Genomic DNA, 15,927 nt, shown 5'->3' with positions numbered 1-15,927 from the left:
ATATATATATATATATATATATATATATATATATATATAACTCCTTAATTTTAATACACATAAAAGTTCTATTGTCTTTACAATATGCACTACGTAAATTTGGAAGTATTTTTTATCAATATTGTTCTGTCAGAGAGTTCATATATAAATTTTATTAAAAAATCATATAGAATAACTTGCTAAACGTCATATTTTTCTAAATAATATTCTAAACATAATACATTATCCTAAACATAATACGGTTATCCTAAACAATATAAAGAACAGACCATACTAAACGCTATAGTATATAAGTTATGCAAAAAACTATAATAAATGTCTAACATTTTAAATCCAATGTATGGATACTCTTTTTTTTGTGATGTGTAGTTTTCCTTTATATGTGCAATGCTTTCAAGAACAAATGTTTTATTCAAAAGTTCAATGTTGATTTAGAAAGACGTGAGAAATATAAAGACATTTTAAGAATGTTTATTCAATGTTTCTGCCTTGACCAATTCGTACAACAAGATAGTTTCTCTGCACAAGCAAAGTAACATTTGACAATGTACAAAAGGCTATAACATCTCTTTCAAAGTCAATGCTCCAGAGTAAGGAATCTTTTTTTCAAAATTACCTATAAATAAAACACTGCATGAAGAAGAGAAAACAACAAGAAACAAGAATTAATTGTACATGTTCTTACACTGTCGAAGTTCTCTGTCTTCGATAATCCGTCATCTAACTTTGAGAACATTTCTTTGTAACAAGTCTTTCCGTATCTACTTTGTATTGATAAATATCCTTTCTAAGTAGAGAGCTTTTCATATGTACTTGTTTTAAAATTACTTTGTTATTTTTGATAATCGGAAGTGATTTAAACACTTGGTTTATTTAATCGAGAGATTTAAACGGTTTTAGCCAATTGGGTTATTGTAAAATCAAGACTGGTGAAATTCGTTGTAACTTGTTAAAGTTAGTGGAATCGTTTAAGAGTGCTTAAAAGAAAACTGAATGTAACTCGGGTTGAGTAAACTAGTATAAAAATGAGCTTTCATCTCTACTATCTATTGTCGTGTTTCTAAATGCCTTCAGAAATCTTAAATATTCAATAGTGTTTGCAAACGGTCTAACTCCTGCAAATAGGCTCTAGCATTAATTGCAAAAAGTTTTCAAACTTTATTCAATCCTCTTTTCTTTTTTCTTGTTATTTCATTTCGTATCTTTTTTACATTTTTTTTATTTCTATTTATTTTTATTTTTTTAAAGAAAAAGCTCACCACATTCATTGTACCACTAATAGTGTCGTCTTATAATGTTTTTAATATAAAATTTTCAAAAATAAAAAATGATGAAATTATCTTTTCATAAATTAATCAAATGTTATGATTTTAATTTGTGACATGTAAAATGGTTGTGAAAGTAGTAAATAATATTGTGGTTGGATTGAAAATGGAATATAAATGTGAAATCATATTAATCATATATCTTATTAATGTATGATTATGTGTAAAGATATATTTTTATGGATATAGATGTGAAATTTTAAAATAAATTGAAAATAAATATTTTATTTCTTTAGAAATTGTATAATATAAAACAAAATTATTCTTTATTTTTCTAAAACCTTTTACCTAATTAAAATTAAAAATCCTTTAACTTCTCTCCAAATAGTTGAAGCGTTCTTTTTTTTTTCTTTCTTCACTCAAATTACATTGTCCACTTGATAGTGAATTGATCTAACTTATTTTCCATTTAAAGTGAAATTTTGTCTTTGTCGATATTTTTTTTATCTTCAATTAAATAATAAAAATAAGTTATTTTACATATTTTTTTTTGTTTTCTACCTTGTTTTCTTCGTTACAAACATGCCATTATGTTTGTAATTGTCCTAAAGTATTAGGATCTGATAATTACATAATAGTATGTACTATTCATGATTGGACATAAGCAAGTGGGGAAATGAAATAATAGTGAAGAATGGTAGGGTTACTAGAAAAGAAAAACATGTTCCCATTTATTTCCTTTCACAACTTTGAAATGTTGTACTTCTTTACATGAAATGGAATGAGAATGGAAGAGACGTGACCTAGATTACATTATTTCCAAATTTTCTAACAATAAATAATTAGTTCAAAATTTGATAATTCAACATTAAACTGTAATGGAATTAATTTTAATGAAATAATATGCAATATGTTAATTAAACATAATATCATCATTTTATAATATATTAAAAATAAACTAAAATAACGTTTTATAATTTTTAATGTTAAAATACAAAATGAAGTCTAAAGGTAAAACAAAATTATAAGGATATATAAAATAATTAAGAATAGAGATGAAGTTTGCATACTTTATTATTAAAATTATAAAGTTTATAAATAAAAAAAGTTGATTATTTTAAACAATTTATCATCTTTCTTAACTTTTTTTTTTAAGATTCTCACGAATTTGTTTATTTTTTTTAAGATAATATAGTTCATTAGAGATCTCAATTAACATGGAGTACAATAACCCTACTTGACGAGAAATATTTTTTTGAGTTAGATTTAAGAACTTTTGTAATATGAGTACTCCTTAGTGAGTCATAATTCCTTAGACAAATATTTAAATAAGGATTATAGTGTTAAGTTTCTAAGAGATCAAATCACTCATTAGATAAAATTCCTTTCATTAAAATAAAAAATATCAGTTGAAGCCAATCTTTACACCAACTTTTTTTTATTGATTTTATTAGATTGATTTCATTAGATTATTTATTGACCATAGGCTCATAAAAACAATAGTTTTTAATCAGAACAGAAACCAAACAGACAAGTTTGAGATATGATTTTTAAAACTATTATTGTTGTATTATGAAAACAGAACTTTCAAATGAAGATGATTATCTTTTGCATGAGGTAGGGTGTAGCATCACGGAATTGAAGGAAAATTAATAAATCATCAGCACGTTTTAATGTATATAAATTTAGTCATTCAATAATCATTAAAACTTAAACTTGCTGATAAAATAATTAAAACTTCTACTTCCTCAATTATTATAATTAACATTTAATTCCTTAAATACTATTAATTCAATAACTTTCTAAGCTTTTGTAAACTCTAAAAACTCCAAACATTTTATATTTTGGCTAACATATTTGAACTATCAATATGAGAATTTTCGAAATAATTCCAAATTTAATTATTATAATAAGTTAAAAAGACCCATTCTCTTTGGACAGTAGATAAAGAGTATTCATTATTACATTATCTTAGGATAAAACATATAAAGTGTGTGAGTATTTGTATTCTCTTCATCATCACGTGTCTTCATCCAAATGATGAACATGCTGTTATTCTCAATATCAATAAATAAATTTCATCAAATAATTATAAAATACTATTTTTTTTAAAAGATGCATGTATAAAAACCCATATATGACTTTTTCTCTAATATTCTTTACTTTTTGTCTGCCATTTGCATTGATATGTTTACTTTGAAATGTGGACCTACAACACTAGAAAAAAAGTAGTGAACCTTGGTACTGTACATGTGTTTTATTTTATTGAAATGAGAAAGTATTAGCACAATGTTTTTTTAAGGTTATCCTAATGAAGAGTACTCTTATAAATCCATGTATGGTAAGATAAGGAAGAGTGTCAAATAAATGATAATATGCACTATTAAGGAAATTAATAAAGAAAATATGCGTGAGACAGTGGAATCAGTTTCTTGAGGATTAGGAAAAAGGGTTTTAGTGTTATAATTATCTAATTATAATGACCATTTCATAACAAAACAAGGTATATCTGTTTACAATAATAAAATTAAGTATTTCGAAAAGAGGTAAATTATTTAACGAAGAAGTTTTAGAAATAACTTCTAATCATAACTAAAATATATGTTCTTTTCAACTTTTATTATTTTAAAAAAATTAAACAGTTGTTTGAGAAACAAAAATTTATTTGAGATATTTGTGAGCTTTTATTTTTTTGATGTAATTTTCAAATAAATGTTATAGTTTTATTTTTTTCTCTTAGATTAAAAATTTAAGAGCTATTCAGTTTTGAAAATTAAAAATTGATTATCATTATATTATCTTTTTTACATTACTATTTAGGAGTAATTTTAAAAAACATAGACACAATTTTAATATTAAGAATTAAATAAAATATTTTTTTAACATTTGTAAATTAGTTATTGGTGAGAAAAAAGTGCTAGAAAGATCGCAGAGACCCTTTTTTCCTGAAAAGAGGATTAATAATTGAGGCACTTAGAAAGGTGGCAAAACCTTTCCACAATTGCTCAAACTCAAACCTCAAACAAGATATTACATTGACTACTAAGTAAAGTATATAAACTTTGTAAATTTTATTGATTTAATTAATTTTTAAATTTTTGATAAGTTTTAATTGATTCTTTAATAAATTTTTATGATTTATTGATTATTTAAATTTATATTTTTTTATTAAATTTAGTTTTTTCTAGTAAATAAATTATATGATTGTTAAGTGATTGAAATGATCATATTTTTTAATTAATGTCACATATTTTTTATTATTTTAATATTTTAAAATGTAAACTTAAATTTTTTTATAAACTTGTAGATTTTATAAATTTATAAATTATAAAAAAAAAATAACACGTAATGAACAACTCAACAAAGTAAAAGAATAATATAATAATCTAGTCATTTAAGAATTCCATCACTAATCAAATCTAGTCACTTAACAATCCTATCACTAATCACTCAGTAAATAAAGAAAAAAACAAATAAACAAAGGAAATTGAAACTTAATTAGGCCAATTTTTTTTGATAAATTAAGTTTATAATATTATTTAAAGTTTATCATTTAAATAATATCATAACTCTTCAAAATTTATTTTAATCAGATTTATTATTTATTAAATTTATCATATAATTTACTATTGAGAATTACTCATCAATATATAATATGATATATATGTTTTCACATATGTTAGAAATACAATGTAAATTAAAAATAAGATAATAATTTATAATATATGAATAAATAAATTTTTAAAGTGATTCTACACGAAATAATCTCAAAGTGTGTTCTTGGTAAGCAATATTATTATTAGGAGAATCAATTTAATTTGAATTTCTATAATGAATGCATTGATTTGATCAATATTACAGTTAAAAAGACAGAAGAACATGATAAAAGTGGTCCATATGAGCATGAGTTATAAGTTTATATCTCCATTATTAAAGATGTTATTCTTTATACAATGCTTGAAATGCACCACAGAAGGAATAACCAATGACAGCATATCTCCCTCTGAGCTTCAATCTTTGAGGCTCCACATGCTTTGTCAGTGGTGAGTACCACAACAGAACAATGTAATCACCATGAAGCCCTCACTCAAAAGTGCATATACAGTGTTTGCCAACTCACACTTATACTTCTTCATCAAAACCTATGTATCACACTTTCTTCACATGAATTTCTTAATCTCAGCAGAGCCTGTACCAAAATTTTATCATTAAGCACAGTCATTTTAGCTTATATTTTCACTGTTGAACGAATAATAATAAATTAATTTTAAGTTTAACCCAATGTTGTGGTAGAAACATGCAGGGTTATAATATCTATGTGTTTGGAGTTTTCTCTTCAAGAGCATATACCAATGCAATGATAGCCAAGTTTTCATTTTCTTGTTTTTATTGTCTGCATAGGTTGTGCTGTCTTCAAATGGAATCACGAAAGGGAAAGAGGTATAAGCTGCACTCGTCTGTATTATTTTTTCTGTGTAGGATAAGGACGTTGTTATATAAAGACATCTGTGAAAAAACTATAATTACTCAGATTGCGTATACGAACCAAGGAATGCAAAGTCAACTTACGAGAAAGATATACACTAATATATATTATTAGTGTTTATAGTCTTTGATAAGGTATATATCAAATACTAGAAGAATGTTTAATACTTCCACTAACATCAACATTAATCTATGTTAAGGAATATCTTAGAGAACACATTAATATTAAAATTTGCTAAGTCATATAATATCCTAACACACGTACATCACTATAATTAGGATTTAGAATTTAAGAAAAATGTGAATAAAGTTATTAATTAATATGCGATTATTAGTTTAAGTTATAGTCGCATTATTATTTAATTTTTCTTAATATATTTTAGATAACTTTAATAAGATGGATGATAATTTTTTTTTAAAGTTTATGAGAACAATTTTTATAGACAAAACAATATAAAATATATATAAATTTTAAGTTTGTTAATTGAGATTATTAAAATTTATATTTAAGATATTGTTTGTTTTGAAAATAAAAATTAGTTATGATTTTATTCTTTAATAATATAAGACTATTTAGCGTTGTAGGAAAAGAAATTATATTTTTATTTTTCTTCCACTTTTTATTTTTACTTTATTTTTTTGAAAAAACCTTCTTTCGTCAAATATAGAGATCTTTTTATTTCACCACGTTCCTTTGTTTTGAATTTTCGAATATTGAATTGTTATTATTATTATTACACAAAAACAATAATTTATTTTTTAACGACAATTATTTAATGGCAATAACTTTTTTGTAACAGGTTTTATATTTTTTTTACGTAAATATACTTGATAAATATTTTCCTCCGTAAATATTAAGTGTTGTCTTTTGTAAGATAATTTAAAAAAGACACACAATAATTAATTAATAACAGTTTTATTACATACTTTTTAATTTTTATTATTCTCAAATACTAAACGTAAAAGAAAAAATATATTAATGCACATTTGTAAGAGAAATACTGAATGATTGTTTTGTTTTATTCAATTAAAGATGTACTTTTTACTTTACTGATAATGAAAAATCGCGTAATATTTTTAAATATGAGAATGCACAGCGAAATATTGTTTTGTGTAAAAGTTATGTATATAAGAATTTTTTGGTTAAGAAATTACGTAAACTTAAAAAAAATAGTTTTTAAATAAAAAATATTATACTTTTTTCTCCGATTAATGCAACTTTGTTTGATCCAGCACTTACGGATACAATATAAAATAATTATTTTAAAAATAAAGTGTAATTCGAAAATGTTTATCTTTTTACATTTAATTTATAAAACTTTCTAAATTAATATATTTTGACACACATAAATATTTTACGTTTATTTGATATTATTAAAAAAAATTATATTTTGTTATCTTATGTGAAATATTTGTAAAAATGTCTCCATATTATTACTCAATTCTTTAATTCATATCTCTGAAGAGAAATCCCATACGTCATTAAACCACAACGTATCAATGACTGGATTCTCTTATCCATTTTATTACACACTTTATACCTAAGATAAAACCAAAAATTAAGTCACAAATATCACTTAATTAAATTTATAATTTTAAATATACAACTATGTTAAATCTAATTAAAAATTTACATACATTTAAATATAAACGAAATTTAAATTATAAAAAGCTATTTTCAAAAGTTTTCTTTTGATTGGCGAGTGCGGCGGGCGCACGCGAAACGAGTCAGAAGCATTCCTTTAAAAGTAATTAGGAAAGTGGAAATAAAGTAAAACCAAACAAGCCCTTAAATGACTAGTAAAAGCTAATCATACATTCTGACGTGATAATTAACAAGCATAAAGAAAAATAAAAAATCAGAAATAATCATGTTTGGCTTTGCTCTCTGCACCACTGCCAGAAAATAAAGAATGAAAGGGAAAGGTGCTGCAACTGGTGATAAGAAAAAAGTATATCCACACCTTTCATTACATGTTATAGAGACACAAACTAAGAAGAAAACTTAACTATTTAAAATAGTTTATTTAGATTAATCATAAATGTTTTCAAATTTGATCACTTTACTCACTAAATTAAGAGGAAAAAGATGTTTGTCCTTGATTTTAAACTAATATGCGAGACTTTAAAATATGCATACTAAGAAATATAAAATAAAATAAATGGCATATGACAGTAAAATAGGGAGAAAAAAATGATTGTCTATAATCATAATTCAATTTCGTTCAAAATAACTTTCTTACCTAATGTTGTTTTATGTCTCCAACAACAGTACATTAAGACTTTTTAGAGACTTGTTGAATCATCACCAAATCACTTGTGAAAAGATGAAACTCACATAAAGAAAAGCATAGAGAAATGGAGGACAAGAAAAAGAAAGAACATAGAAAAAGAAGACGAAAATAAAAAGAATAGGACCTACATACCTTACATTCGATTCATCACTCTTGTGTCCTCACATTGCTCCACCTTCATGTTGAATGCACGCACCTCATAAATGTGACATAAAATGAACCAATTTTCATTAATATATGTCACATTTTATCATATCAAAATTGTTTCGAGAATGGATCGAGGTTAACGGTTTAAGTTAGTTATGTTTTTTCTTTCAAAGTTTGAATTATGTCTAGAAATTTAAATATTGTACTAAAGGATTTAGAAAATATTTATATAAGACATCCTGACGTCAAAATTAGATTAACATTGATTGTTAACAATCAATACAACAACAAATGGTAACTTACATTTTTACTTCAAATTTTTATTTATAAATTTTGAGATAAACTTAATTAACTTAATTGTATATAATTATACTTTATTTTTAAATTGATCAATATTAAAAATAATATACTCTGATTCGTCACCGATTTATTTAAGTTTATAAATAACTTATTAAATGATCTAAACTATGGTTAATCGTTTAAACGGTCATACAAATACAAAAATATATAATCAATTTAAATGGTTTGTTCATTGCTAAGAATAGTATAAGATCTTAGCAACTTCACCACAAATACAAACACATCATTATTATCAACAATGGTTCCCTCATAAGAGGCCTATGCACTTGCATCTTCCACATACCCATCACCATTTAAGGTTATCTCCACAATGGTAGAATCCACTTAACTAACTTTTCTTATCTTTCATGAGGCATTTTAAAAAGGAAGACTTAATTTGTTTAAATCAACATTCTACTTTTTGCAACATGTTTCTTTCATTTCTCTCTACACTTTCCGGTGTATGTAGTTAACAAAAAAAGTAAGTCCAAGTCATACATGTGATTAACTTTGCATGATGCTTCTAGTTGGTTCGGTATCTTTCATGATCTGTTTCAAACAACATAAACTTTAGTCTTTGAAAAGTTACATTTATGACAATGTTAATGTGTTTTTTCAAACAATACGAAGTCTAGTCTTTACTCATTTTATGACAGTGTTAAGTTAAGAATCCCGTTCAATATGGTAATAACCAAATTAAAATATATTACTCGGAATAATATTTATTTTGTAAAGTAATTTTAAAAAAATCAAATTAATCAAATCTTTTAAAGAACATTAATATTTTGACAAGGGAACCATAACAATTTTGGGAAGTAAAATAAATAAAAAGATATAAAATAAATACTTCCTTATAGACAAATCAGATCAATCAAATTTGTGAGAACATTCCCCATCTTGACGCCCCATTATAAGGAAACAACTAATTTTTGTACATAATTAGTATTTTAATTATATTTTCATTTTTTAAATTAAATTATACACATTATTATATTATTAAAATATAGTAACTATTTAATATATGATGTTAAAATATAATTTCTAGTCTTGAAATATTGTCACCCAATATTCATATACTTTCCTTAAGTATTATTATCATGATAATTTTTCATTAAATGCCATAATACTTTAAAAAGTTATAATTAAAGACACTCTTCAGTGGTTCAGAATGTAAGAGATAAATTTAAACCACAAGTGCATAAAAGTTAAACAATTTTGAAACTCGAGTCCCTATGAACAGACCAGCCATCACAGAATTTTCTTGGATAGATACAAAGAATTATTTTAAAAGGGCCTTTTGTGTAAACATTTTCAGAAGAAAAAAAAGAAGAGAAGAAACCTTTGAACTCTCTGCGTGAGACTCACCAGAAACACAGGGAGAGTACAATCTCGTTGTACTCACAAACACTGAAACATATATATATATATATATATATATATATATATATATATATACACACACACACACACAAGCTGGTTTTCATGTCCATGGCTGGTAGTACTGAGCAAGGTGACAGATGCTCCTCCATCATCACCATACCCCTTTTGGAAGATGAAAGAGTGCACCGATTGAACGGCTCAGATGAGGTGTTGGGTGCCAAAACTTGGGATCTGCACACATCTCATGAGGGTAACACCTCCTTTTTCAAGACCTGCTTCAATCTCATTAATGCCCTCTCAGGTAATTTGCATGCCCTCTCTTTCTTTCTTTCTTTCTTCGTTTCACATGTATTAAAAAATGCTCCTTTTTAATGAAAGTTTGAATCTTGTTAGATTCTATTTGGTGGGTTGCAGAATCATTGTTATACCATATATACACGATGATACATATGCACTCTTTCTTTCTTTCTTTTTCTTGAGTTTTGGTCCTTTTTGGTATCTTGCTTTCTTTAAGGATCGAAGATCTTATTGCTACATGAATGCCTTAAAAACTGATAACATTTTTTAGAGTTTTTCATGGTTATTTGTCTGACAGTGAGGGAAAATGCATCTTGGGTGAGCATCTTTTTTCTGTCTAAAAACGTCTGAAGATTTTAGACGTATATTAAACTATTGCTAATTATAATTAAAACTTAAGATTTCTCCAATAGTAGAAGGAGGTGTGAAAGTTTTGCTTTTGGAAGTTTTTAATCTGGGAAAAAAAAATCATCAGATTCTGGGTTAGAAAGTTTTGCTTCTGTAACTACTTGACTATAATAAGGGAAAGAATATTGGGTTGGAGAACTCTAAATAGACATTGTTTATGAAAATTTCAATAAATGATTATTTATTTACATGGCATCTGCTTTTAGTTTTTGAACTTGACTTTTTCTTAAAGTATATAATTTTATTTAAAATAGATGTAAAATCTTTCTAGAGGTACTCTTTAAGTGTAAATTGATAAACATACATTCTGATGAACATATTAAAGGCCTCAATCATAGGCACTAAAGTATATTTATTTTTGGTTCGCATCACTTTAAAAATCCAGTAAAACAATATACTATAAACAATATTTTTGCCTATTTACTTAAATAGTTAACTTATAAATTAAAATTTAATTTTTGTTTGTTTTTTTTAACTTACTGGTTGAATTATAAATTAAAAAAATTACTCTAAATTATATAATAAGAAATATTCAGTCAGATTAAGTTAATCTGAGTAATGTCATAAATTCTTATCCCTACTCAGAGTTTGATCTGGATACAATGTTATAGTTTAAGTTTTTATATACTATTAATTAAATAATTAAATGTAATTTATGAATTTTGAAATAATTATTATAAAACTTAAAATTATATGATGTGTAATAATTTTAAACTGAGAAAAAGTGTAAATTGATAATTAAAGTTATTAAATAATGCAGAATCCTTTCATAATATCATCTTAATAAGTGCTGTAAAATGAATTAAATGAAAATAATAATATTTATTATTCTAAAACATAAAATATTTGTATATAGTAAATACAATAATTAATAAAAAAATATTACAGAAAAATTATAATAATTTTGTTTTATGATATACCTGCTCTGGTTTTGACTTTTGTCCATACATGTAACACATGTAGCTTTTCTATGTGTTCATTTAGCACAGAATAAGCACTCACGTGACTTTGTGTTACAGATGTTTCAGTGATACATAAATGCTATTTTCCATTATCTCTAAAGTTTGAAGTATGCTGCACACTGTACAGTTACAAATCCAACCGTTGGAATTTTATTAGATTTAATTTTAGATATAAATTTATAATAAATTAAATGGACAGGATTTGTGAAGTTCCCCTTCCAACTACAGACAATTAATTAAATACACTGATAATATAAATCCCTTTCAATATGAATACATAACATATTGTAAATATGACTTTAAAAAGAAATTAGAAATACCAATACATAACATTTCATAATTGGATGACTGTAAACAATTATGTGTATTATTAGTGTGTTTGAAAATTAAATTAAAAAACTAATATATCAATTTTATCTCTCCGTGTGAACAAATTACGTTTCATGTTTAGACCACGTGCTATTTAACACGTTGTATATATATGATTAATTTGTTTCTTATCAAATACTTTAAGAATTACATCTATAATAATTTTTATTGACTAATAGTGTAAAAACTATATTTATAATATTTTTTCTTTAATAAATTAATTTAACATATACCCATTTTTTGGTACAAGAATTTACATCCATGTGAATGTATTTTTTTATTCATCATACAGTATAACGTGTTAATGAATAAAACAAAATCGTAAAATAATCAAATCTATTTAAAAGATATTCTCATCTAGTTATATGTTATTATATTATGAATAAATTTATGGTCTTTATAAGGATTGTTTTCAAAATTATATTTAATTTTATTGGTCAAGTAACACTCTTTAGATGAAGAATGATGTGGACAAAGTAAAGCTCAATGTATTGTAGTGTAAAACTTTACATAAGCATCCAAAAAACTCAATCAATGCTGATAAAATGTATGAATAGAGCGACTAAATTTCAATAATTTAAGGACTATAGAAGAAGAAGAAAACCGTGATAATTAAATACTAGTAAAAAATGAACTTTTTTGTATATTTTAAGAAAAGAAGAGAGAAAAAGTGAGAAATGATAATGTGTAGAAAAGTATCATTCTTTTTTATGGAAGCTTACATGAGTGATTTGTGGTGCGATGGTGTCAGGGGTTGGTATTATCTCGATGCCTTATGCTCTGGCATCTGGTGGATGGTTAAGCATATCACTACTATTTGTGATAGCCATTGCTTGTTGTTACACTGGGATGTTGGTGAAAAGATGCATGGACATGGACCCTGATATCAGAACCTTCCCTGACATAGGTCAACGTGCATTTGGATACAAGGGGAGGCTAATGGTATCGATCGCCATGAATTCTGAGCTCTATCTGGTTGTAACAGGCTTTCTGATATTAGAGGGTGACAATCTTAACAAATTAGTACCAAATATCCAAGTTAACCTTGCAGGGGTTACAATTGGTGGTGCAACAATTTTTACCATAGTTGCTGCCCTTGTTATTCTTCCCAGTCTTCTGTTAGAGGATTTGAGCATGCTGTCTTATGTGTCTGCAAGTGGGGCTTTGGCTTCTTCCATCTTCCTCCTCTCTCTGTTTTGGAATGGTACCATTGATGGCACTGGATTTCATGCAAAGGGAAAACTCTTCAGATTCACCGGAATACCTGCTGCTGCCAGTTTATATGCCTTCTGTTATAGTGCACATCCTATTCTTCCCACTCTCTACAATTCCATGAGAGACAAAACTCAGTTCTCCAAGGTAAGAACACAACAACTTTGGTAGTTCTCTTGCACCACTTACATACTCTCATGTTAAATAAATGTTCTGTTGGAAGACCCAACATTCTTAAAGAAACACGAATTAGTGGTTATCTGATTTTGCAGGTTCTGTCTACGTGCTTTTCAGTATGCACTCTTGGTTATGCAGCAGCAGGTGTTTTGGGGTACCTAATGTTTGGAGAAGAGGTTGAATCACAGGTGACATTGAACCTACCAACAAGCAAGTTCAGTTCACATGTGGCAATATTCACGACCTTGGTGAATCCTATAACGAAGTATGCATTGATGCTTACCCCAGTAATAAATGCTGTGAAAAACAAGATTTCATGGCACTGCAACAAAAGATTCACACACACATTTGTTAGCACCTCCATTCTCGTAAGCTCTCTAATTGTAGCTGTGGCCATACCAATGTTTGGATATCTGATGTCACTGATTGGGGCATTGCTAAGTGTGTCAGCTTCAATTTTAGTACCATCAGTGTGCTACTTGAAGATTTCAGGAGCATACAAGACATTTGGCTCTGAAATGATCATCAACTATTCAATAATAGTATTGGGGGTTACTATTGCTGTTGTCGGTACTTATACATCTCTTGTAGATATAGTTCATAACTTGTAAGTGTTAATGGATTGGATGGTTCGTTTTCGAAGCTGCTTTATTTCTTTCTATTTGAGTGTGTAAAGATGTGCTTTTGTCAATACTTAGAAAACTTGTCTGCACATTTTTGAGGCATAATCTTTGTCGGATGCATCTTCTTGTCATTTGAACATGTTTCAGAGATTGTTTTTGTAGCAGAGTGTGTTTTTCTGAATGAGATAATCAGATTGTGTTAGAGATTTTACATTAATATAAAACGTAAAATTGGGGAAGAGTTTTGGTGTGACATTTTCTTTTCCTTTTTTTTTTAATTTTTGGGTATTCATTTAAAAAACAAATTGTGAGACGTTATTCTAAATAATTCACTACAATAATCCGGTTAATTAATTTCTAAAATTTAGAATCGGTTTTAACAGGATGATAATAGTAATGATTACACCAAGAATGAACTCTTACTACAATGTTTAATAGACTTTACTTAGAATTGTTTTGGTACTCATTTAATAAAATTTAAAAATTAAAATTACTTATTATCGAAATCGATTTAATTGATGCTAACTCGTAATTTTTAATTTTTTTATTTATTTTATACTTAAGTCAATTAAACTAATTCTAATTGTCAGACCTCATTAAAACGCATCCAAAACCTCTCTGAACGGACGCCAGGTGTTAAGCAACGAGGATTTGGAAATCAGATAGTGGAAGATAGGTGTCAGTAGATGAGCGGACGTTCGTTTTGACGTGGGAAACAAAACTGAATTTTTTGAAACTTCCGTCTCACTCTCTCTGCATGCACCCTTCCCCAAAAACACTGAACTTCTCATTTTCTCCTCCTTCTCACTAAAAGTTCTCCCTTCTCTCTAAGAAAACTCACCATTTCTCTTCTCCGATCACCGTTTAGGCACCGTAGAAACACTTCCAACGTCCAGAGCTTCATTTTGAACCGAACAGTTTCGAGTTCTGAAACCGATAAGTCTCCTTATCTGAGCCGATCGTTTTCTGGTATATGCAAACCAATTTCTGGTTGCATGCTGTCATCTGGTCTGAACCATTATTAATTTTATGTTGTTTGGTTTAGTTTGAAGAGTTGTTGAGCGTTGAGAGTAGAAAGATCTGTAATCAGGCGAACCAAAATCTGTCTTTAGGACGTTCGTTCACGCTAGAGGTAAGAGAAGCTTATTAATTTAATTTACATGATTATGTACTGTATGAACGTTCGTTGACTAGATGATTTGATATGAAAAATGATTGAGTTATGTTATGATGCATGAAATGTATGAAATCTCTATGTTTGGATGGTATGAAATATGAAAGTGATTATGATATGAATGTGTAAAGTTATGAAGTTATATGTTAAGAAATGAGTTTGAATATATATGAATTCTGAATATGAAATTCCCCTAAGATAGTATATGTTCGTTACTGAACAGTCTTTGACCGTTCGGTTTTCTAAGTGAACTTGGTTAGAATTGGATTCTTTCATTTGGGAAGAATCCTAGTTAAGTGCGAGTGTCTTCGTGTTGTAATACTATGTTTGAGCGTTCGGCCAAAACATGGTTATGTCTCGATATTCCGTGATAAGCTTAAGTATATATATATATATATATATATATATATATATATATATATATATATATATATATATATATATATATATATATATATATATATATATATGTATTTGTATATTCTAGTTATTCTTAAACACTACTTCAATAATATTTTGGTATATTTATCAAGACCCTTTCTTTAAGGTTTAGTAGCACTAGGTATTATACCAAGTGTTCGTCCTAAACAAGTGTTTGGTCTTACACCAGACACTCGTTCTAACTCCTCAAGCTAAACTTCATAATAAGAGCGTTCGTTCAAGCCCACTAGGGTTCGCTCACTATAGTGTTCAGTCTTTAACTGGCATTCGTATTTCTTGATACTAAACCTAAATAATCTAAGTTTTCATAAGCGTTCGGTTTCTTCATGGAAATTCCTCTACGTACTATTCTTT

General features: G+C 26.8%; 1 protein-coding gene across 1 annotated transcript; it reads left to right on the top strand.

Annotated features, from left to right (window-relative positions):
* Nucleotides 1-9,817: 9,817 nt before the first annotated feature.
* LOC108343444 (amino acid transporter AVT1I) lies at nucleotides 9,818-14,162 on the top strand. Its single transcript, XM_017581739.2, has 3 exons — nucleotides 9,818-10,211; nucleotides 12,698-13,305; nucleotides 13,431-14,162. The coding sequence occupies exons 1-3, from the start codon at nucleotides 10,013-10,015 to the stop codon at nucleotides 13,944-13,946; spliced, it is 1,323 nt and encodes a 440-aa protein (XP_017437228.1). The 5' UTR covers nucleotides 9,818-10,012; the 3' UTR covers nucleotides 13,947-14,162.
* Nucleotides 14,163-15,927: the final 1,765 nt, after the last annotated feature.

The sequence above is a fragment of the Vigna angularis genome, chromosome 6 (assembly GCF_016808095.1).
Source record: "Vigna angularis cultivar LongXiaoDou No.4 chromosome 6, ASM1680809v1, whole genome shotgun sequence".
Classification (NCBI taxonomy): domain Eukaryota; kingdom Viridiplantae; phylum Streptophyta; class Magnoliopsida; order Fabales; family Fabaceae; genus Vigna; species Vigna angularis.
This window is presented reverse-complemented; position numbering and strand designations above follow the sequence as displayed.

What these genes read in the sequence shown, in the direction of transcription:
- LOC108343444 (XM_017581739.2), top strand. Translation starts at nt 10,013, where the DNA reads ATGTCCATGGCTGGTAGTACTGAGCAAGGTGACAGATGCTCCTCCATC. An exon ending in TCTCATTAATGCCCTCTCAG is followed by an intron (nt 10,212 to 12,697) that starts GTAATTTGCATG and finishes CGATGGTGTCAG; the next exon opens with GGGTTGGTATTATCTCGATG. An exon ending in ACAAAACTCAGTTCTCCAAG is followed by an intron (nt 13,306 to 13,430) that starts GTAAGAACACAA and finishes CTGATTTTGCAG; the next exon opens with GTTCTGTCTACGTGCTTTTC.